This window comes from Engraulis encrasicolus, chromosome 21, assembly GCF_034702125.1.
Source record: "Engraulis encrasicolus isolate BLACKSEA-1 chromosome 21, IST_EnEncr_1.0, whole genome shotgun sequence".
NCBI classification, from domain to species: domain Eukaryota; kingdom Metazoa; phylum Chordata; class Actinopteri; order Clupeiformes; family Engraulidae; genus Engraulis; species Engraulis encrasicolus.
Window position 1 is genome coordinate 49,589,708 of NC_085877.1, and position 24,391 is coordinate 49,614,098.

At 43.7% G+C, this 24,391-nt stretch overlaps 1 protein-coding gene across 1 annotated transcript; it reads right to left on the reverse strand.

Annotated features, from left to right (window-relative positions):
* Window positions 1-6,433: 6,433 nt before the first annotated feature.
* LOC134437457 (NACHT, LRR and PYD domains-containing protein 1 homolog) lies at window positions 6,434-12,671 on the reverse strand. The gene is made up of 3 exons (XM_063186949.1): window positions 11,005-12,671; window positions 8,586-8,753; window positions 6,434-6,512 (listed from the first exon to the last, which is right to left on the reverse strand). Exons 1-3 carry the CDS (start codon window positions 12,669-12,671, stop codon window positions 6,434-6,436), a joined length of 1,914 nt encoding a protein of 637 aa, XP_063043019.1.
* Window positions 12,672-24,391: the final 11,720 nt, after the last annotated feature.

Genomic DNA, 24,391 nt, shown 5'->3' on the forward strand with positions numbered 1-24,391 from the left:
TGTTTCCCACTGCGACAACATATTGTGAAAATTAGAACTGAAGCGGACTCAGAGGAGAATATTATGGATGTTAGAGATTTAAAAGTCCATGCATACATTTATCCCTTCGGGTCTAGAAACATTGCTATTACCCTCGGGCAAGGCATGACAACCACTCATCCACCAACCACCGGTTTCTGAGAGAAGCAGCCTACTGAAGACTTATCGTAAATTGATTTAGCAAAACCGGAATAAAATATAAGACATTGTGACATGTAATGCATTATTTGGTTTATGCTGTCGAAGAGGGATGGTTATGAGGGCACGGTTGTGTTGACAAAGATTTGTGGACTTTGATAGCGTTGTAATTATTGTATCTTTTATTTTTTTATTTTTTTATTACTTTTGTATCTAATTATTGTGCCACGTGAATCATGACGCCGTCACTACTTAGTTTGCGACCAATGCAGCCGAGCTGAGGCGAGACACTCCAAGCATTTCCGAAGACTTCCTCGTCTGAGAACGTACGTACGTACGTCCAAAGGTTGGTCGCGACTTCGGTCGGTCTTGCGTCTAAAGACCAACGTAAGACCAACTTAAGATCAACTCAAGAGCAACTTAAGACCAACTCAAGAGCAACTTACGACCAACTCAAGACCGACTTAAGACGGTTAGCAAAGGCAAGAATCGAGAAACGGACCCCTGGGTAGTTTCTTTCTAACCCAATACACAGCTCTGTCAAATAAAACTTTTTGCAATTCCTGGGGGGCTGTTCATTAACATCTCACTCGATGCACTTACTTGTGAATATGCCAAGCCTATTATGTACATTGGTTCATTTTGACAACACTTGTTTAATTTCAGCTCGGGCAATTTCTAGCTAGTTCACTAGCCAAGTTATTCTAGCAAGGTAACTGAATGCAATGTTAACCTAGCGTTTCCACTCTACACAATACACAATAGGCAACGTTCATCATATATTTGTGAGTATGACAAGCCAAATATGCTAAGTTGGTAGTCATTGGATTTTGCCAATTTCAGTTCAGACCAAACGTTAGCGTGCTAGGTAGCTAATTATGCTAACGTCATCAGTCTAGTTTCTTTCTAACCCAATAAACGTCTCTAGTAATGTTTTAACTAAGCTATAAATAGCGTTCTTACTAACACCCAGTCAGACAACGTAGCTGATATTAGTTAAAGGGGTGGTACATATACATGCAGATTGGCGTTGGCAGAAGTGGCATTGAACATTAGTTACAATAACTGGAACCAGCCACTCTATGCACGGTGTGTTGACAACAATGATACCTGCAGTGCCCTCTGGTGGTGGTGGACAGAAACACACAAGTTTTATACCGGTGTTGGTGGTAGCCTACTGTTGCTTAATTTAATTACTTATACAGTATTGAAATGAAAAGAAAATGCATTCTTAAATCCTCTTTGTGTTCTTCTTAATAAGCCAATTACTTAATTGACAAAGACACAGCAATGGTTCGAGGATTACAGAATATGGGTTTATCATCATGTTGATTAATTGGTTAAGAGTAAGCCTAGAAAGTATAATTTATTGATCCCAAGGCAAAATTAAAGTTAAGGGTACACTGTGCAGGAAATGGTCAAAAAAGGTACTGCAACTATGCTGCTCATTGAAACTGGGTTGTCTATTGCCAAATTTGATCTTTTCATGAACGTTTACTAAGTAATAAACTAATATTTTCTATTATGGCCCAAGTACAGTCATTTTTGCAGCTAAAAATGGCTATTTCTAGAAATTCAAAATGGCGGACCATGGAGAAGATCTCCCTTTTCGTGTATGAAAAAGGCAATTTTTCCAGTCATAATGAATACTTAGAATTTGATGGTGATGGTAAGTTGTCATGAAAAAGATAACATAAGTGAATGGGTAGCATGAATTCTGGAAATAAACAACTACAAATCTCACACAGTGTCCCTTTAATGGTTCAAGTGTAGCCTAATTGTATTCTTGGCCTTAACTGAACTAAACTACGGTGATGCATCTTTTCACTGGATGATGAATGGCAGCAGAACCATCATCCATTATATTATTAAGGTTTGCAAAGGACTGAACTGTCATGAATGTGTCATTTTGACATTTTGAAACCAGGAATATATTGACAAAGGCTGTAGAAACGCAATCTAATTCTGACCTTGGAGGAGGTGTGGTCTCTGAGCACTTTTCTAGTTGTTACTTGTGACGTGCCAAGTGAATTTTAATGAGGAGGTGAAAACGTCATACGTGCGTTCTCTATTATAGTGTTGCACCATGAGCAAAGAACAGAAGTTTTCAGCCTCTTCAGGTAACCAGACACTGTAAAAGATCAGAGAGAGAGTCAGGTGAAGGAGATGAGAAGCATAGGAACAACATCAGCCAGTTGAACAACATATCTGCTTTGGGTGTGTGTGTATGAAAAGACCTGGAGGCCTGTGTGTGTGTGTGCGTGCGTGCGTGCGTGCGTGTGTGTGTGTGTGTGTGTGTGTGTGTGTGTGTGTGTGTGTGTGTGTGTGTGTGTGTGTGTGTGTGTGTGTGTGTGTGTGTGTAGAGCCAGTCTTTGGCTTAGGCAGTCTAGTTATTTGCTGAGGGCGCAATGATTTCTAGAGTGCAGCAGCGCACAGAAAATGGGGGCGGGGGGAGTGGGGTGTCAACTATTCTAAAACATATTTTCAGAGAGAGTAGAGAGAGAGAGAGATTCCATTGGCCCATTGTTTCTGGGTTCTACCGTTGCAAGGGGAAGGGGGGGGGGGATCCCCCTTTAGGCAGACCTATACTGTTCTATTCATTGTAGTATTGTAGCATTGGAGTATTATGACACACCCCTTTGGGCAGACCGGAATCTGGTCACGTTAGGTGCCGATAGCAATCTATTACATTGGCATATCTCTATATACTTAAAGAATCTCGCATATTATGTAGGCTATTAATTTAACAGTTGATGATGACAGTGATTCTATACTACTTAAAGCAATGGTTCGGAGTAGATTCACCCTAATGCCATTTGAACCGTGACATCCATCCAGGGTCCGTGTATCATCCGATCATTCAACTATTCCATTCAATCTGGCAAACGGAAAAACAAAAAAATGATGCAATATTTCGTTTTCCTGCTTTTTTAGTATGAGCAAAACATTGGGGATTGATGCTTGTTTTCGTTTTTCAACCTAAAACAGAACAAATCATAAACAGGGAAACCAAAACGAAATGTTAACAGTTTTGTGTTTATTGGTTTTCTTTATTCTTCACAGTACATTACTTCCCATGGTCTCGTGATGATGTCACAAGGCGTAATTTGCAAGGGGGATGTTGAATGAGAAAATGTCCACCAAAGTTGTTGGATAATGGANTGTATTACTAGGCTACCCCCTGTCTCTCACGGCGCGTCAGTCCGTATGTGACCTTGGGCACAAACGCGAGATGCAAGGTGACCATGGTGCCATTTGGGGCAAATTGCGCGCAGTCTGGGTTGACAGACAGTCATCATGTAACATGTAACTCCCCCGACCCGCTAAGGTTAGTGGCCAGAGCGAGGGATAGTATCATCTTAATGGAAAGATGCTTCAGTGTTGCAAAGAGGCACGGGGAAACACGCAAAGAAAGATGCACTTTGTGTAAATATCTGCAATAGGCATTTTTCCTGCTTGCATATGTGTAATAGCCTAGTAAGAAATGCACCCTTTTCTACTACCACTACCACAGCAGAAGTCAACAAAAACAGGAATCAGAAACGTAGGAACTATGACCTATGTGATTATTCAATTCACTTAACTTTCTTAAAATAATGTTCTAAGTTTGGGTGGTAATAGCATTACAGTATTTGGAAGTAAATTGAGATCCAAGACAATGCCGTGTGCTTAACCCGATTTTTATTATTGAACACTAACTTTGTTAACGTGCAATCTGTAACCTGTGAGCGCATGAAAGGGGGGAGAGAGAGCGAGAGAGAGAGAGGGGGGGGGGGGATGAAGCAAAGCGCAGGTCGAAAAGTTGACGTGAAGGCTCGCGCCATCACTCCCACCCAATCGCTATGAAATGCCTCGCGAAAAACAATCTTAAGGATTTGCAATGGACCTTTTGAAAGTTTCAGTTTGGCTAGTTTGCAAACGTAGGAGGAAATGTATGCATCGGAGGCATGACGCGCCGGCAAAGCGAAGTTAAGTTTGAAACAATATTGTCCAAATTTTAGTAGGCTAGCAGGGCAGCGTGCTGGTGAATAAACTCAAAAAGAATTTCAGTAATACAAGTAACATCACAAGGATCAACGACGAATTACACATACATGTTTGCAAAATGAAATGTGAATAGACGTTTGGTGATGTGACAGTTGCGACGAGAATGTGAGAGGAGGAATAAATTGATAGCCTACATCTCAGCGGGCCTAACTTCACGGCTCTGTGTGCGTCCAGATTGTCTTTACCTATTCCAAGGGGAGGCTCACCGTCAGTAAATTTGAAAACCCCTGTGGAAGGAGCCATAGCCCATTGATTAATGAGGTTATAGGGGTAGACACATAGGCTACTGCACCGGACACAGAACAGTTATTTATTACTTGTTCTGTTTTCAGTTGGGAAAAGGAAAATCAACACAACTCCCCATTTTTTGCTCATATAAAAAATGGAAAAACAAAAGAGTCGTTATTTCGTTTTCCGTTTGCCAGATTGAATGGAATAGTTGAATGATTGGATGATGCACGGAGCATCCAGTAGTCCACCCGAAGTGTTTTCTGGTTTGGGCTTACATCAGCAGCGATACCGAGTTATTAAAAAAAAAAAATCTGAATAGCTTGGCACAAGCGCAAATGGATCCCGGGCAGTATTTCCAAACTTACCCCACAAAAATCACGTCACGACACCAAAATTCTACAGTAATACATATATGGCCTGTACTCACAAAACTAAGCATTTGGAAATCTGTAAATAGTCCAGAAGTTTATTATTATCAACACAAGCCGAATAGCTTCTCTGTTGATAATGTTACTTCCGTCATCTAGTAAAAGTCCTCAACGAAGCTCATATTAATGCACAATGAAAAGTGAAATCAGCATTAGTATTGTTAACGTACATCCTTGTCTAATTGATAGTAGGTAACATTTCAAATACATTTTCAGTGTTGCCTTGAAAATATAAGCCTTAATCTAGTGGTGGGCCGTTATCAGCGTTAACGTGCTGCGATAATGTGATACTCCTGTCGGGCGATAAATAAAATATTGTGCGTTAATATATTCTCAAAATTGGCTCGCGAGTTGGGCATATACATGTGTGCACGGTGTCCCATTGACGGGCACTTTCAGACTCTCCACCTCTCGCTTTAGTAGACCTAACCTGCCAAATATGAACAGTGTTTGCAAGCTGTAAACATTACTCTTTCTGCCATGGTAGATTTTTCTTAACTTTTTCTTAACTTTTTCTTAACTCTTTCATATCTCTCAACATAAACAAGTACATTAGAGCAGGGCTTTGAACCGGTTCAAGGAAGTTCCTTGAAGGAACGACTACGAAAACCGGGAACTTTTTGCATTTTACAGGGAACAGAAACGAAACCGGAAATGTTATTATTTTTTATGTTCTGGAACAGGAGCACTTATTGAAAAATAATGGTAACCGGTTAATGCCGGTTTTATTTCGTTCCTCAAACTGAAAAAAACAAACAAACATTATTGAGCTGAGGTTCACGTCCTGTGTGACATCAGACATTCGCTGACTGAATGGAGAGAGAGCAGTGGATTACAAAATCTCCACTCCCCATCCTAAATAAGAGAAACCACTGTCAACCTCTGAAGTTTGTCCCCTAAAGAACACCGTAGCCTGGGGTATGTCATCCAGTTTACTACCACCATCCAGTACGTCATCCAGTTTACTGAGTTTTGTTTTCAGTTGCAGTGGGGTTTGATATAACAATGATTTGTTGTATCTCTTTATAGGTGAAGTAATATAATTTGCGACACATTTTGGATGTGGGTAGTGACACATGGAGTACACATTTCGAGTCGTGATGCTTGAGTAACCTGTGCGAATGCATTCACCACTTCAGAGCTATTATGACAGCACTAGGTATCTTTAGTGCTACTGTACTAGGATCGCTGGTTTCGTGGAAGGGTTTTGGTTCTGTGAACCACTGAGCTACTCCGGCAGCGTGCGTGGAAGTGGGGGAGGTGGTGAAAAGGGCAAGGACAGAATCAGTCCCTGGACCAAGTGGTTTGCCTTACAAAGTATACAAGAAGTGCACACTTCTTCTATGTATACTTTGGAAGCTCCTCCGGACAATCTGGGTGAAGGGTAACATACCGACCACCTGGAGAGTGTCAGAGGGCTGCTTTGTGCCAAATGAGAAGGACTCTTCTGAGATCGGCAAATTCTGCACCATCTCTTTGCTGAGTGTAGAAGCCAAGATTTTCTTGTCAGTCTTGGCAAGAAGAATAACAACCTACATGACAGCAAATGGCTATGTTAACACCTCGATCCATAAGGGGGAGATTCCAGGATTCTCTGGATGCCTGGAACACATCACCATCCTCAGCCATCTGTTCCAGGAGGCCAGGGGGAGCAAGGGCAACCTAAGAGTTGTCTGGCTGGACCATACCCCATTCCGTCATCAACAAGGCCATGGAGCAGTACCACCTCCCGGACAAGATCAGGCAGATGATCAACAGCTACCTGGGGTCATTTTAACTGATTTTTCAAACTGCCAAGTTCACCACCACATGGCAGTTGCTGGAGAAGGGCATTGTGATGGGATGCACAGTATCCCCAATTCTGTTCATCATGGGGATGAATCTCCTGATTACAGCCGCAGCAGCAGAGGCCACGGCAGCAGGGAGCAGACAACCCCCACTGAGAGGATTCATGGATGACCTCACCATAACAACCGCAACACATGTGCAGGCAAGATGGATCCTGAAGACTCTTGGGACCTTGGCGGACGAATGGCTAAGGAGAATTGACAAGTCATTGACAAGTCCATTACAAAAGTCAGGCAAGTTCAAGTCTTGGATATACCAACATGGGCTCCTGCCGAGGCTGATGTGGTTGCTGACAGTCTATCAGATCCCAATGACTGCAGTAGACGGTAAACAAGCATCTGAGGCGGTGGCTGGGTATCCCTCCCAGCTTCACAGCCGTGGGGCTCTAAATTCTATCAGGCCAACTCCAACTTCCTTTCTCCTCTGTGGTGGAGGAGATCAAGGTGGCGAAGTGCAGGGTGGCAATGATGCTTGGAGACTCAAGAGACGAGCAAGTAAGTAGTGCAGGTGTTGCGACACAAACAGGCCGTAAGTGGGCAGCAGACACTGCTGTCAAGCAAGCTGAAAGCTCCCTCGAGCTGAAAGACATTATTGGCAATGTCTGCACGGGCCAACAAGAACTGGGAATATCCCACTTTACCCAGTGATGGTGCAAGCGGAAGTTTATCACCAAGAGGAGGATACACGGAAAGTGAAAGCTTTAGAACTGGCAACCCAGGGAACATGGACCAGATGGGACCTCCCAAACAGGAGGGTCACATGGAGTGAGCTCTGGAGGCTGGAACTCTTCCGTGTTAGGTTCCTCCTCAGGTCCGTGTATGACACAATCCCAGCAGCAGCGAACCTTGCCAGGTGGGGGAGGACCCCCTTTGCAATTTAAGTGGGAAAAAGGCACATTTTAGCAGGGTGCCAGATCGCTCTGGATCAGGGGAGATATAGGTGGCGGCACGACCAAGTGCTCCATGGCTGACATTTTTGACCAGGCTAGAAGACCACAACCAACCAATCCACAAGCGCCATCGCTGCACCTTGTCAGGTCAGGAGAAAAGCTATCGTCAGTGAGAAGTGCCAGCACCAACATCCTCCAGGGGGCACAAAGTTGGGAGATGTCAGCGGACCTGGGGAAAAAACTCACTTCCCCCCCATCGTCCAGACCACTTTGAGGCCTGACATTGTCATCTGGTCAGAGCAGGCTAAGAAAATCATCCTGGTCGAGCTGACAGTGCCTTGGGGGGAAGGCTGTGATGAAGCCCATGAGAGGAAGAGCCTAAAATACCAAGACATCATCATGGAATGCAAAGAGATGGGCTGGCAAGCATGGCTGTTTCCAGTGGAGGTCGGGCGTAGGGGGTTCCCAGCACAGTCAACGTGGTCGGTGCTCACTACACTCGGCATATCTGGCAAGGAGAGGAAGACAGCTGTGCGCAGGATAGGGGAGGCAGCAGAGAGAGCCTCATGCTGGTTGTGGTTTAAGAGGGAGGAGGGGGGCTGGAGGCCTGGAGCTGATGGGCAGCGACCTGGCAACCACTGCTGACCCGCCAGCTGGAGGTTGTAGCGGTTAAGGGTCGAAACACTCTCGAGAAGGTTGGGCACCGTCTGACGACATCAGCTTCAGGCCAAAAGTCACCCACAGTCACCTTAGGGAGTGGCTGTATGCATGACATCACGTGATGTATTAAACAGTAAATTTCATTCAGCTGTGATTAAATGTATCTAGAAAAGTGTCAATATCAAAACCAGAAGGGGGGACAATCCCCCCCATCCCCCCCTACAAATCGCACCCTGCATAGTGTTGCTTTATGGTGGATTGGAGGCCACCTATCAGTCAGAAGTGCCACATGAAGTGTTTCTTACCTCACATGCTCTGCAGCAGGTGTGCTCTTCATGAAGTTGAGAATATTCTGAGCAGTATGGAGGGTGATGGTCTTCACAGAGAGCCAAACTGTACCCACACTCTTCTGCTTGGAGACAGCAGTGAGGATCTGCTGCACACTCTCATCTGAAAGGATGCTATTCCACACTCTGTAACACACAATAGAAACACAGCATATACACAGATACGGTAACTATAACACACCATACAGTACATACACACTGTACGTACATCTGACAGGCTGCTGTTCTCCAATGGGTCATTTCATGTGAAATCAGACACTTTGGGACCTGACCGACAAAGATTTCAATCATACTTTGCTGTGCCTTTTTAGTAGCAAGTTAGCACCCCAGAACTGCATTTGTGTAAATCTGTCGGAGAAACAGACTAGCAAAGGTTTACATTATGAGGTTAGGACACTATACATTAAGCCTTGATTATATCAGTCCGTGTAAGTCACAAAAAGATGTCTGTGGTGTTGTTTGAAAGCTCTTTTCTCGCTCCACAAATTACACAAACAGCAGGGAACACAACAGGCATCCGAGTATGAATTATGAAATATTGAAAATGTGTATATTTAATATAAAAAACCATGTATATTTTAAAATGGCCAATTCCTTGTCTATACGTAGCCTCCATTACATGCACTTTCATCTGTCTCCACCCAGCAGATCACTCTCACATCTTACAAGAATGATGGTGTCCATGAGAGTGTACAAATTATACATTTCTTACATCAGTTTACTGAGATGTTTTCTTTCTCCCATCGCAGAGACCAGATTACAAACATCTTCATCTGACAGCTTGTCCACCTGTAACCTTTAAAGGGAGATATAACAACAATAATGAAAAAAATGATTCAGCTAATACATCAACGTGTCAATTACCTTATTCACCACCAACCTTTGGAAAGAGATATATACATACGTATATAGTAATTAAAAACAAAACATTAAAGGAATGACTTGTATTTACATCTGCTAGCAGATAAAATTCAATCGAATTGTCGGTTAGCCACTAAATTTTCCTTTCACTTACCCCAGATGCCCCTCAGACCCAAAATTCTGAAATAACACTGCAGATTATTTGTGCTGGATAGTGCTGTAAAAAAATGTTTCTGCTATTAATAAAATAATAGCATTATAATAATAAAACAGCTCTAACTTTACAAAACAACTGTTTGAAGCGTTACATTTTTACAGCATACATGAGCACAAACAAAATGCCTTCGATTGAGACTACTTTGGATACATTTGGATGTGGAGGGAGGCCGTGTGACGTCACAGGTCAGAAAAATGTATTTAAAGTATTTGACTATTTAAATTACTCAAAAGCCTTAATAGCACACACATTTTTTTTACAGCACAATCCAGCACAAACATTGCACATAAAATCTGCAGTGTTATTTTAGCATTTTGGGTCTGAGGGGGAGCAGCTTCACACAGGTGACACACACATAAACATTAGCATAACCCTTTAGTAGAATATAGGCACATGAAAGGGCACATGCACACACAGACACACACACACACACACTAGGGGTGGGATGGTTCACAAAAATCACGGTATCAAGGTCTCAGTTTTCGGTTCTGTGTGGTTCTGAGATTTATTTGTTCTGGTTCTGGGATTTAAAAAAAAAAAAAAAATGTATAATGCACCGGAAATATTATAGCCTATGCTAATATAAAACATATAATTGTAATGTAGGCTTATCATGGGTAAGTCCTAACTTTTAAGAGGACTGTAATAACAGTCACATTTTATTTTGGTTATATTGTTTTAAACATCAATGTTAACTACAGCACAAGATCCCATTAATTTCACCAGAGTTTAACTGGCTATATACTATAATTACAGTTGATTGCAGTAAGGACATTGTTCGATATAATGTCACATTTTTGTCTGCGGAATCCCCATTCAAAGCTACATGAATATACGTAACGTAAGTCACCTTGGCTATAGCCTACTTTCTTCTGCTAATCTGTCATTTTTTGTAAAGTCATGTTCATTTCATTTAAATTGGTCAGAATAGACCGGGAGCAGTCACTTGCGCTAACGTGGAGAAAGGTGGACGAGAAAGGGACGGTGCATGAACTGTCGTCAGCTGCCTTTCAGTTGTCTTTCAACACTCAATGTCGTACGTAGTCTATGTCTTTTGTGCTTGTTAAAATAATAGGACTTAAATTGTGTCGTCCTCCAAGGTCTCCAAATTTGTATATATTTTTTTGAACCGTGGGCACCGTGCGGTTGTGGATTCCATGACATGACAATCGTACAATTTTGAAGTTTGGCGCAAACCGTCCCATGCCTAACACACACAGGCGCGCACACACGGATGCACATACTTCCACACACAAATGCACACACACCACATGATATTCAGTCAGCACGCACACTCACCCCAGCTCCTGGCATTTGCGTAATGCAGGCTGCAGCATTCTCAGCTTATCTGGTGTGATATTGCACTCTGAGAGCGTCAGGCTTGGGATGGTGGGGCAGCACTGCAGGCAGTACAGCAGCACCCAGCAGTCTGCCCTCGTCAGGGGGATGGACTCAAACTTCACCTTCTCCCACTTCGCCATTGCTGTCCTCACAAAGTCCTCATCATGGAGCTCATACAGACAGTGGAGAGTGAAGAGCATCTTTCTGCCATCTTTCTTTTTAATGAGTTTAACCACCCACTCTTTCAGATGTTTTTCCAAACAGATGTTGGTGGTCAACTCAAGGTCCTTTAGATCTTGCACCACCTTCACTTTTGCAAGACCAAAGAGGAACTGAATGACAGGTAGGAGATGGGTTTTGCCTTCCTGTTGCTCCATTAGTGTAAGCAGCTCTTTCACCCTCTCTTCGTCTTGGGTGTAGTGAAGTGCCGTGAAGAACTCCTGGAAGCTGAGATGCATGAAACTGAACATTTCCTTTGTTCCCACCGTCTCCTTCAGCAGGAATTTACACAGGAATGGAACACTGGTGAGATCTGAGACTGTGCCCTCCACACTCTTCTTGTCGAATAGTACCTGCTGCTTCTGTATCCCACTCTCTGCCAGCTGGCCAAGGCTCCTCAGCAGATCTGGCACAGGCTGCTTCAAACCCTGGCAGTGGTGCTTCAGCAGAATTGACACAAAGCGGACGAATATCGATGTGGTTGTTTCTAAACCCTTAGTCACATCTATGTGCTTTTCCATATGCTCCCTAAATACAGTGCAGACAATCCAGCAGATGACAGGGATGAAGCAGGAGGTGTAGAGAGTTTCATTTTCCTTCACGCTGCCAAGTGTCTTCTCCCCAAACTGCTCATCCTTACAGAACCTCTTGAAGTAATCATGTACGCCCTCCTCAGAGAAGCCCAGGATCTCAGTGCAACGCAAAGGACGTTTGAGCAGCTTGTTCAGTTTGTCTGAAGCAGTAGGCCTGGTGGTGACCAACAGGTGGCACTCAGAAAGGATGCTCCCCTTCAGCAGAGCGCCCACAATGGCATCAACCTGAGCTGGTGTGGAAAGGTCTTTCACAGGACACTTGCGGAGTTCACTCACTGGGAATTGCAGCTCATCGAATCCATCAATAAGGAGAAGCACCTTCTGTGGTGATTCCTTCAGTTTCTTCTGAACCAGTGGGATAAATTTCTCATCAACATTCACAAGATCTACAACACTCTGTTCCCCTTCGTTGTACAGGTGGTTGAGTTCCTTGCAGCTGAGGTGTAAAACAAGCTCAAATCGATCCTGGTAGAGGCTTCCTGAGGCCCAGTCCAACATGATCTTCTGAGCGGTGAAGGACTTGCCATGTCCAGAGTTGCCCTGGAGAATTACTGTTTGGGGAACATCTCCACGATCATCAGGCTTAAAGAGCTGGTCCACAGTAATACTTTCATATTCTTTCTGTCTGGCATCAAAGAACCCTGCTCCCCTGGTTCGCATCTCCTTCTCTCTTTCCTCTTGCCGTCTGTGTTTCTCAATGATCAACAGCTGAGTGTAGCGATCAGTCAACAAAACATCCTGTCCTGGTAGGTCATTATATTCTTCCACTGTCTTGTATTGTGAGACAATCCATTCTTTAAGTTTCAATAACATTGGCTTTTGGTCTGTTAAGAAAGTGAAATAAATGTACAGTAAGTGTTTTTTGTGATCTGGGACCTCGTGTACAAAACATGATGCACAAAGAAGCTATGTATGTAACTTTTCACACAAATGTTCGAATGTGCTAAGGCTGACTTAACCTGAACATTGAATGCCAATTTCGAGTTAAGTGATATGTACCAGGAGAATGTCTTCATACATAGATTTATAATCATTTGGTTCATATGTATCTTTTTAGATTTTCTCACCTGTAAAGATTCAGCAGGAAATCAAAAATGAGTACATGAGGACACTGAGACCTAGCCAGGCCGCGCCCTAGTGACGCAACATATAGTTTCTGAGCTCCAGAAACATCAGGAACTCCTCTGACCTTGCCAGGAAGCAACCAGTAGCAAAACAAGGGAGGCGGGTCAACCATGCATTGGGAAATTATATGTTCTTGGTTAGACCAAGTCTCGAAGAGATTCGAAAGTCTTGATGATAATGCTTTTTAGGAATGGGGTCCTGATCAATAAACTCACTTTTGATCAACATACTGTATTACCAACATCCACAAAAGGTCTCTCATCCATCTCCTCTCCCTTCTGTACTGCAGCACCGTCCAGCCTTTTCTACTATACTTCTCACAGAAAAACCACACACACAGCATCCAAAATCACAATGCTTCCATCCAGGTACAGGTACAGGTACAGGTAAGATATGGTTACATGATAACTATGTAATTTTTAAATGAAATCAACATATCAAAACCGTCCAATTTTGCGGGTGGGAACGGGTGACTGGTGTGGAGAGGTGGAGGGAGAGAGAGACAGACAGACAGACAGTTGCACTTTGAAAATCTCATTGGAGTGCTGTTATGTGTAGCATTAGCATAGCGAGCGCTGTGTCCTCTACAAGTGCCCTTACACAATACTGTAATAATCTTGCCCTCCGCTACGCAGTACTGTATGTGACTACTGTTGCCCTCCATTAAAGGTTCTCTGACGCAGCCTCTCTAACGTCCACTCACCTGCTTTATGTGTTGAATCCACAGGGCCTGCAGAGTGACAGGAGAAACATGTATTTAATTTTCATTTAATTTAACTTAATTTTCTCAAATCAAGGTCTAACACTTCATCCTCAGTCTGTAATACTATATGTGCTGGCCACCCACCAAAGAGGTCTTCCCAGAGGGCAGGATCCACTTCTCTGAGGAGGGCCAGAAATCTCTGACAGGCCCATTCACCCTTCTTCCACAACATGTCAACGAGGCACGTCACCTGGTCCTGAGTCACTACATGTTTTTGCAAAACCTCATTTCTCTGGCGATCCAGAATCACAGCAGGCCTGCCAGAGATGCCCTGCTGAAGGCCATCCAGTACAGCTTTCAGAGAGGCTTCACTTATCCTGTTGATGAGCTCCCTGCGAGCCTTTAACACTCGATCTGAAAGGAGACAGTTTTCATAGACTCAGGAAACATATAGAGGTAATCCAGAAATGTTATGAGTGACACTGACATTTCGTTGTTTGTTTTCTATTCATCATGTTAAGTTTTCAGATGGTTTTTTTTGTCCAGTACCTCTGGCTTTAGGAGGAGATCCCGAACGACTAGGGTCTTCAGCACCTGTTTAGAGACATTTGGTGTTGAAGTTCACAACACCTCACCTCTGGTTTATGCATCTACACCAACCATTGACCTCAATCTTACCTGCTGCCCGGGGACTGTCCTTAGTTTCCTCCATTGCTCTTTGAGGTCATGACAAAAGCTCTCCTTACTGCCAAATAGAGATGGGAATTTTATTAGTTAGATAATGACGTGGTTCTAACACCAAAACTACCGGCTCGAAAAAGAGGCTCTGGGTAGGAATGTTCAGGATGATGATGTCACCCACTCTAGTAGTTAAGAGTGAGGAGTGAACTCCCCTCAGTTTTTCAATAAAATAAAATAAAAAACACTTCACCCATCAACTAGGTAAAACATCTTGGCTCTGAATGTTTTCTGTAAATTCTAACTCTTCAAAATAGAACACATACACATGCATCTTTGTAGATCTTTGTAGAACACTGATATCACCTGGGCAACCATGAGCTTCTATTGCCACAGTATGCAGTCATTGGCAGCGGAGATGGCCTATCAGAGGGTTCAAATATCACACCTATCTCTCCCCACCCTGCCATCCATGGCTCAAACGCCCTTAAGCAAAGCACCTGTAACATCACCAATGCCCATGACCACACACACACACACACACACACACACACAGACACACACACACACACACACACACACACACACAGGATACCATTCTGCTTCCAGGAGCAATTCTGGGGTTTATTATCTTGCACAAGAACACATCAGGCTCAAACCTGCAACCTTCTGGTTAACCAACAGATCCTATACCACTTGAACACTGATAAAACATATTATAATATAAAAACATCAGTGGCCCTGCCGTGGCTCTAATGGTAGGGCACTGGGCTGCTATGCCGGCGACGCAGGTTCGATTCTGGCCCGGGTCCTTTGCCGATCCTTCCCCATCTCTCTCTCCCCAAAACATTTCCTGTCTCTCTCTACTGCCTTGTCACTAATAAAGTCGGTAACACTTTATTTTAGGGATACATCTATTAGCACTAATACATACAATGTTAATGCCTGCATAAGTAACTTGTAAGGCATGTACTAAGCAAATGCTAAGGCCTACTAGGTCCTTACTAAGGTTAAATTGGTAATAAATCCCTTATTGTGCATGAACAAGACATTCGCGAATACATGCCTAACAAATGTTTGATTTTGCTTTGTACATGCCTTACAAGTTACTTATACAGGCACATTGAATGTATTAGTGCTAATCGATGTATCCCTAAAATAAAGTGTTACCATAAAGTCTAAAATGACCAAACAAAATCTTCAAATAAAACATTGTATAGAAGTGTAAAAACAACAGCCTTCCCTCTCTCACAGCCAAAATACACTTATAAAAAACGCTAATAATATTCATACACACACTTGTGATGACACTGCTTTTGAACAACAGATTGCCACAGAAGCACAAAATGGATGTCAGTGGAGTATGATCAACAGATGTCCACTCTCAAGGACTCACAATACTGATCAAAGCACAGCAAATATTATTATACTTTATAGACACACTAATGCCTCTTTTCCACTGCCGGTTTTCTGGTAGGCCTACAGCTCAACACAGCGTGACTCGGACGCCAATTTTTGCTTTACGATTGAGCTGTGTCGTGTCTATTCGAAAAGCAAAAAGTGGTGGCCGAGTCACGCTGTGTCTAGCTGTAGGCCTACCAGAAAACCGGGAGTGGAAAAGAGCCTTAATACGCACACAAACTAATATAAAGACACTTTGATGTAAACTAAGACATGACACACAGATGTTGATAGAGTATGAACAACAGACTCTGAGACACAACACTGATGACAACGCAGCTAATAATATTTATATACACACTTGTTACCTTACCATACTACCACTATTGAACAACAGACTCTCAGAGACACAACACTCATCAAACCACAACTAATAATACAATGTTTATGTCCACACTAATATGTACAAAAGCGACCAAGCGTACAAAATTTATAATTTATGACGACTCACTCACTGATATAGCAGCACAGAGTCGTGGGTGAGCAAGTGCACAAGTTCATTCACACGCTCGGGCACGCAGACAAGCCATATCATGCATACAGTAACACGCACACAAACTTACGGAGACTTCGACGTAAAACCGGACGTTGTAAATTATATTAGTCTCTGTTTACTCTGCTACTCTGCCTCAGTGCCTCGTACACACACACAAACACACACACACACACACACACATACAAATATTGATGTTAATATAGACAGGATGTTCTCTACTAGCATACTGCCCTTTTAAGTCTAAAAGTATAATTTTAGTGACATTCATGCCAGACTTACCTTTTTAGAAGAGTGATCTGCTGCTTGCGCTGTTCTGCTGTTTGTGCTGTCAGGTGTTGACGTGGCAAAGTGAAGTGTACTTTCACCAGACCACGCCAGAGACTTTTACAACTTAATGATCTTGTTCTTTGACCTGTTCTTGATATAGAGTGCGTAGAGCGCACACTCACTTAAACACACACACTCGCACGCACGCACACACACACACACACACACACACACACACACACACACACACACATATACACACACGCGCGCACACACATGTATCCAAGCACACACACACATGCACACAGGGCCGCTGACAGCCTTGGCTGGGCCCGGGGCGAAGTCATCTGAACTGACCCCCTACCCAATACATTCAATGTAATGATAACCCAATTCTGGGCGCCCCTTCTCACTGGGCCCGGGACAACTGACCCCTTTGTCCCTCTTATCGGCTTCCCTGCATGCATACAGTGACGCATGCACACACAGCATTGATATCTGTAAAAAGGCTTCTCTCCTCTGATTATAACCTTCCACCACCTTCCACAATACCATTTCTCAATGTGAAGTGTCCTAGCCTTGGCTATGTCAATTCTGGCCTTGGCTATGTCAATTTTCGATGGATTTCACTTAAGAGTATCCAATTTATAGTTCGAAGTGTAATTCAAGTCAAGTCAAGTCGGTTTTATTGTCAATTTCTTTACATGCGCTGGTTATAAAAAGAATTGAAATTACGTTTCTTACTTTCCCATGCAGACAGGCATAGACAAGACATAGACATGATAATCGGAAACATCTGCGTATAATGGGTCGTTACTCGCACTACCGAGGGTAGAACACTCCACATTGAGAAATGTCCACTGCATCGTTCTCAGTAGAGTGTGGAAAAACGTTTTCTTAAATCCATTGGCAAAAAAAGAAATCTAGTGTCAACCATACTGTACTGCAGCTAACGCTAACCGTAATATACTGCAGCTAATGCTAAACGTACTATACGATACATACTGAAGATTTACTATTATACTAACCCTACTACACTACTAAACTGCAGACGTACTCAAATGTTAACCCTATACTCTGTTATAAAAACTGCAGACTGACGGTAATAGCCTATTGCTGTAGTATTATGGCAGCATTACTGCAGTTCTGGGCAGTGAATACAATATATTGAACACAACAATATTGCAAAATACTGCAAACAGCAAAAATAAATAAAACTTGGCATATAATAATAATAATAAAAATAATAATAATAATAATAATAATAATAAAAATAATAATAATAATAATAATAATAATAATAATTTGGATATGGAAGTACAATAGTGTTATTCCTCAAACACCAGTAGGCCTATACTGCGCTGAAAGTGAACCTCCTAGGTGGGAACCTCCTATTGTCATTGTGACACAGGCTAGCCAACAGCTCAGTGCACACTATGAAATTGCATTTATGCCTCGAATGGCAACTGAAATGGCTGTGAACATAAGTATGCATCTGTACTAACAAGACTACTCATGAAAACTAGAGCAAGGGACTTGAGGTTAGGGACGCATTACTGCACAGACCTACTGGGCCCAGGCCCAGGGGCCCAATAGCGCTTTCACAAAGGGGCACCCTGAAACCCAATAACGCTTTCACAAAGGGGCACCCTGAAACCCAATAACGCTTTCACAAAGGGGCACCCTGAAACCCAATAACGCTTTCACAAAGGGGCACCCTGAAACCCAATAACGCTTTCACAAAGGGGCACCCTGAAACCCAATAGCGCTTTCACAAAGGGGCACCCTGAAACCCAATAGCGCTTTCACAAAGGGGCGCCCTGAAACCCAATAGCGCTTTCACAAAGGGGCACCCTGAAGCCCAATAACGCTTTCACAAAGGGGCACCCTGAAACCCAATAACGCTTTCACAAAGGGGCACCCTGAAACCCAATAACGCTTTCACAAAGGGGCACCCTGAAACCCAATAACGCTTTCACAAAGGGGCACCCTGAAACCCAATAACGCTTTCACAAAGGGGCGCCCTGAAACCCAATAACGCTTTCACAAAGGGGCACCCTCAAGCCCCAGCCTATGTATTTCCATCCTTACATTGATATTGCACTTTTAGCAACATTTTTTTTTTTCAAACTTTCTCAGGTGACAACCCCCGAACCCAAAACAACATAGGGCATTTAGTTTCTGGCCTACAACCCTGAATCTTTTAGCCTGGTTCCTACCAAATGTGTGTGTGTGTGTGTGTAGCCCTGCAACCACATGATGGTGCTCCAATGCGTACACAGGTCTGGGAGACTGTAGCAGGATTACATTTCTCCAGTCAAAAAAATAATTGCATTTAATCCTTTAATAATTTGATTTAAAAGCGGAAAGTGTAGAACACTGACGAATTGACAGCGGGAGTGCGTTCCATAGCTTGGGGCCAACAACACTTAATGCCCTATCTCCCATGATGTGCAGGTGTGTGGAGGAGATGGTAAGGAGGAGTGAGACAGTGGAGCGTAGTGTGCGAGCGGGATTGTATGGGGTGAGGAGACTTGTGATGTAGGAGGGTGCAAGGTTACGTTCGTGATTGGGTGCTGGGGTCTGGTGTATGTAAATAGTCTTGCTAGACTATAGATCGATAGACAATACGCTTTGGAGATCAACAGAAAACGTTTTTGAAGGAATTTGTTGATATTGAAGGAATAGATGCTCCGATTATTTTTTTTTTGTGGAGAAAGGGAATCCTGCTACATGCTCCCAGACCTAGCGGTGGAGCACATGAAGCTGCACGGAACTACAGGTCGACAAGGCGGGAAACGAGCAACACCCATGGAGGGAGTTCCCTTCTTGCTGTCTGGCCCAGGGGACCATGAAGGGGGGGGGGGGGGGGGGGGGGGGGGGGGTCTTTCTTGGTCTCTGGCACAGAGGGGACCCTGGGGTGGGGGGGCTTTCTTGGTGTCTGGCACAGAGGGGACCATGAAGGGGGGGGGGGGGGGGCTTTCTTGGTGTCTGGCACAGAGGGGACCATGAAGGGGTGGCTTTCTTGGTGTCTGGCACAGAGGGGACCATGAAGGGGGGCTTTCTTGGTCTCTGGTCTGGCCCAGGGGCCCAATAACCATGAAGTCCAATCCTCTATATTTCCACTCTCACATTGATATTGCACTTTTAGCAACTTCTTTTTTTTCAAACTATATTTGTCATAAGCAATGTGTGTATCTAACTTGGAATCAAACAGAATCTCAGTTTGGAATATTCAGTTCATTTACTTTCGATTTACAAAAACCCAATCAAGAAACGAAAGCACAGTTAAGTACTCATATTTAGTACATTAACAATATAAGTCATATGAATCTTTAAGTCATTTTTATACATATACAGGAATTTATACATAGTTTTTATAAATCTACATATTTCTACATGTATAGTATATTCATAAGTGAAATAAATCTTTTATGTTTTATACTTTTATTTAATACATTAACAAAGTCGGACAGTATAACGTATAGCTGAAATGTGTGGTCTTGTTACCTGATTGTTGTTTCTTTGTGTGTGTGCGTGTGCATGTGCGTTTGCGTTTGCGTGTGTGTGCGTGCGTGTGTGTGCGTGTGTGCACATGCATATATTTACTGAACTATGGCTTTCTTGAAGAATGGACAAATAAATAAAAATCTCTCTCTAATGCCTCTAGTGTAGGTTTACAATCATGACACCCCTTCTGCTGTCACTTCTCCTGTGTGCATGGGTGTGTGTTAGTGAGGGTGTGTATACAGTGTGTGTGTGTGTGTGTGTGTGTGTGTGTGTGTGTGTGTGTGTGTGTGTGTGTGTGTGTGTGTGAGTGTGTGTGTGTGTGTGTGTGTGTTTTAGTGTGCTCATTTGACTTTGCGCAAAGAGTACATGCGCAGAGCAGACAGTCAGCAACGCAGCAATGCATTCTGGACTGGAAATAATAATGCATGATGGTTAGGAAGATGGTGTCCGACTTGACCAAATTGAGTCATGCTGTGCAACGTGTTATCATGATGTCAAACACTTGCTGCGTTGATGCACCCTTGAACTGTTTGGCCAAAAGGTAGCTGACAATAGGACTTTGTTGCTGTCGACCAACGTTGACGGAAGCACGTGAGCGAGAACTTGTTGTCACGATGTGGGTGTTATTAAATACAGCGCATTTACAGTCGGCCACAAATATGAACGAGACGATGAGCTCGCACTGATTTGCTCTACTAACACACCACGTGTGAGGAGTGGGGGGACAGGCAGTGAGGAGGAGCTGAAGTGGGGACCTGCGCAAAACTTGTGTAGAGGTGTGAGATAAGACCCATATACACACGTGAGTGAGTTGTTGACCTACCAGTTCATGGGCGCGTGACCTCGGAGGCAGTCCGCAGACGAGCGTTGAAGGGGATAAGCAACTGCAGAGGTTGCAAGATCTGACTGCAGCCGCATTCATCTCGCGATAATTTGACACCATGTCACATGTCACCTTGTCAACGCAACATCGACGAAATTTCGAAGTTTGACAGGAAATCTAACCGTCATGCAGCATTTTCATCCAGGGTGCATTGCTGTCTACATGACGGCATCTCGATCGCACCTATTTTTGTACGAACACATGTATTGTCCCACACTCCTACAAAGTTGGCACTGCACCCCACTCCAACTCCTCCTCCCCACCTGTCCCCCAAAACCTCACAAGTTATGTGCGCTGTAAATCACACTGGTGCAAACTCATTGTATCATCATATGTGGTCGAGTTTAAATGTGTTGTGTTTAACTTGAATTTTCCTTCACACACCTCAGCTGGCAGGTGCGTCGGAGATGGTGTGTTATGGGTACTGTAGTCTATCATGGTTCAGTGCAGCCTGGCTGTGGGGATGGGTGTGTTGGGGGCAGTGCTGGTGGTGTATTATGGGTACTGTAGTCCAGTGTTTCGCAACCTTTTTTTAGGCGAGGCACCCTTTCAGTTCATGAAAAATTTCAAGGCACCCCAAACCAACAAGCCATAACATGGCATTGCATCCCATACCACACAAGCTTAGAAAAGTAGCACATTTGGAGAGGTCACACGACCTACGTTCGAAGTTGCAGCTGACTAGGGCGACCTATATTTACTTTATTGTGTGTAAATGGCAAATGAAAGATTCCACTGACTAGCATTAACTTATGCAATATAATACATATTTGTCTAAATTGATTATTTATTTATCAGCCACGTTTCCGTGGCACCCTTGAGGGTGGCCCGCGGCACCCCAGGGTGCCCCGGCACCCCTGTTGAGAAACACTGCTGTAGTCTATCATGGTTCAGTGCAGCCTGGCTGTGGGGATGGGTGTGTTGGAGATCAGGTGAGGTGCATTCTGGGTACTGTAGTCTATCATGGTTCATTGCAGTCTGGCTGTGGGGATGGGTGTGTTGGAGATCAGGTGAGGTGCATTCTGGGTACTGTAGTCTATCATGGTTCAGTGTAATCTGGCTGTGGGGATGGGTGTGTTGGTGGCAGTGCTGGCGCCACTGGCCGTAGTTGGGGCTGCTTGTAGTCTGGCGACAGTGGCTCCCCCAATGGCTGATGGGAGTTGTAGTTTGGAGGCTGAGAGAGCCGAGCTGGACACAATGGAAGCTGGGTAATGTAGTTTGGAGGCTGAGAGAGCAGTGCTGGACGCCCCAATGCCTGATGGGAGTTGTAGTCTGGAGGAGGAGAGGGCCGTGCTGCTGCGCTGCGAGCGATAGCGGAGTCTGGTCTCGGAGCGCCACACCAGCACACACAGCATTGGGTCACTCAACTGCGGTGGGAAAGAAAAGAAAACATTTAGATCGCTCAACTACAAAACCCACACACACACATAGGGTACATTCAGGTAAATTGGGCCACTTTTTGGCAAATTCAGAAAGACTGATGAAATCTGAGGAAGAACATCAATACATTACCCAAACCTAAGTTTGATTGTGTAAAGTAAGTGACTCATAATTTTCCATTTCATGACAAAAAATATACATTTTTACAAGTTTTAGTGACAGGTGTGTCATCCTGGATGGAAAAATGCATTCAGGTAAAATGGGCCACCTACTCAGGCAAAATGGGCCACATATTCAATACAATGGTGAAATTCAGAATTGCACAAAAGAAAAACAAAATTAGTGATGATTTTAATATTTTTCTTTCATTTTGTTTTCAACACATCCGTTTCCAAAACAAATCACAATTTCATTAAAAGAGCTCCCCTGACACCTCCATCTTCAATAATGTTTTTGTTTTTGTAAAATAATATGAATGGTAATTTCCATAGAAAAAACGGCCCAAATTACCTGAAAGGGGCAGCCCATTTTACCTTAACATGTTCAGATAAAGTGAGCCGATGGGTTTTTTGACATTTTTGCACACAAACACACACACACACACACACACTTAAACACATACACACACACACACACACACACACACACACACACACACACACACACACACACACACACACACACACACACACACACCCTCCCTCACCAGTCTTAGTTGCATGATGAAGAAGATGACGTGTAGCCACACCACCCCCGACAGCAGAACACACACACACACACACATTTAAACACACACTTAAACACCCACCCTCCCTCACCAGTCTTAGTTGCATGATGAAGAAGATGACGTGTAGCCACACCACCCCCGACAGCAGAACACACACACACACACACACACACACACACACACACACACCCTCCCTCACCAGTCTTAGTTGCATGATGAAGAAGATGACGTGAAGCCACACCACCCCCGACAGCAGGCCAAAGAAGAGGGCGCAGGTGGGTCCGCTCACCACCAGCAGCGTCAGCGCGGCCACGCCCAGGATGCCCCAGGGGGGCGGGGCCACGTGGGGGGCGGTCTTCAGCGTCAGCACGGCGCTTAGCAACAGCATCACCACGGGAACGAAGGCAATGGCCTTGTTTACATGAAAGATTTAAATTCAGAATGAACTCACTTTCATTCTGAATAAAGCTTAATTCCTTTGCTTTGAAAACGTCATGTACACACTTTGCAAAACTATTTAACCCTATCCAGACTGGGGGGGGCTAAAAGTGCCCGCACCAACTTTGATGTCGTATAATTCCTTAACGACTTAAGCTATGACTACAAAACTTTGTGACTTTTCCTAACATTTAGTTGGCTACAGTTAGGTACCGAAAGAATAGGTTTATCATTTTTGCCGTTGCCATGGCAACGGTTTTCTGACAGGTATGTCTGACCAAAAATCACTTTACCATATCTATGACGCCATATATTTTCATATTTTTTTGTTATTTCCCTTAGCATCAGACAACTTTGTGAGCATTTAAGTGGTTTGAAGCATAAAATCATTAAAATTTAAGTGCATTACCTAAATTTGTTGGAAAATCCATTATGGCGAGATTTTGGGCATAATAAGATGATGATGTCATAATGACGTCATAATACCAGATAATTACACAAAAATGATGTCATTCATAGATGTCCATATGTAGATCATCTCCCCCAAGTTTCGTAGTCATACTGTATTCCGTTCATGAGTTATGAGGGGGGGGTCAAAAGAGCCCCCCCCCCAGGCCCAAGAATGCCAAAAAAGCCCAGTCTGAATAGGGTTAAAGGGACACAATGTAGGATTAAGTGCCCATAGCATGCCTGTCTCTAAATCTACACCGTCCTGAAAAAATGCTGTTTAACCCCTTAGCGCAGCACTATGGCTCTCTGTAATGTCACAGCAATGTTGTTATGATGTAGTTAAGCATTTTCAGCAAGTGAATAGGGTCGCCGGTGACCCCTGCTGCAGTAAGAGGCTACGTAAGCTTTCTCTGAG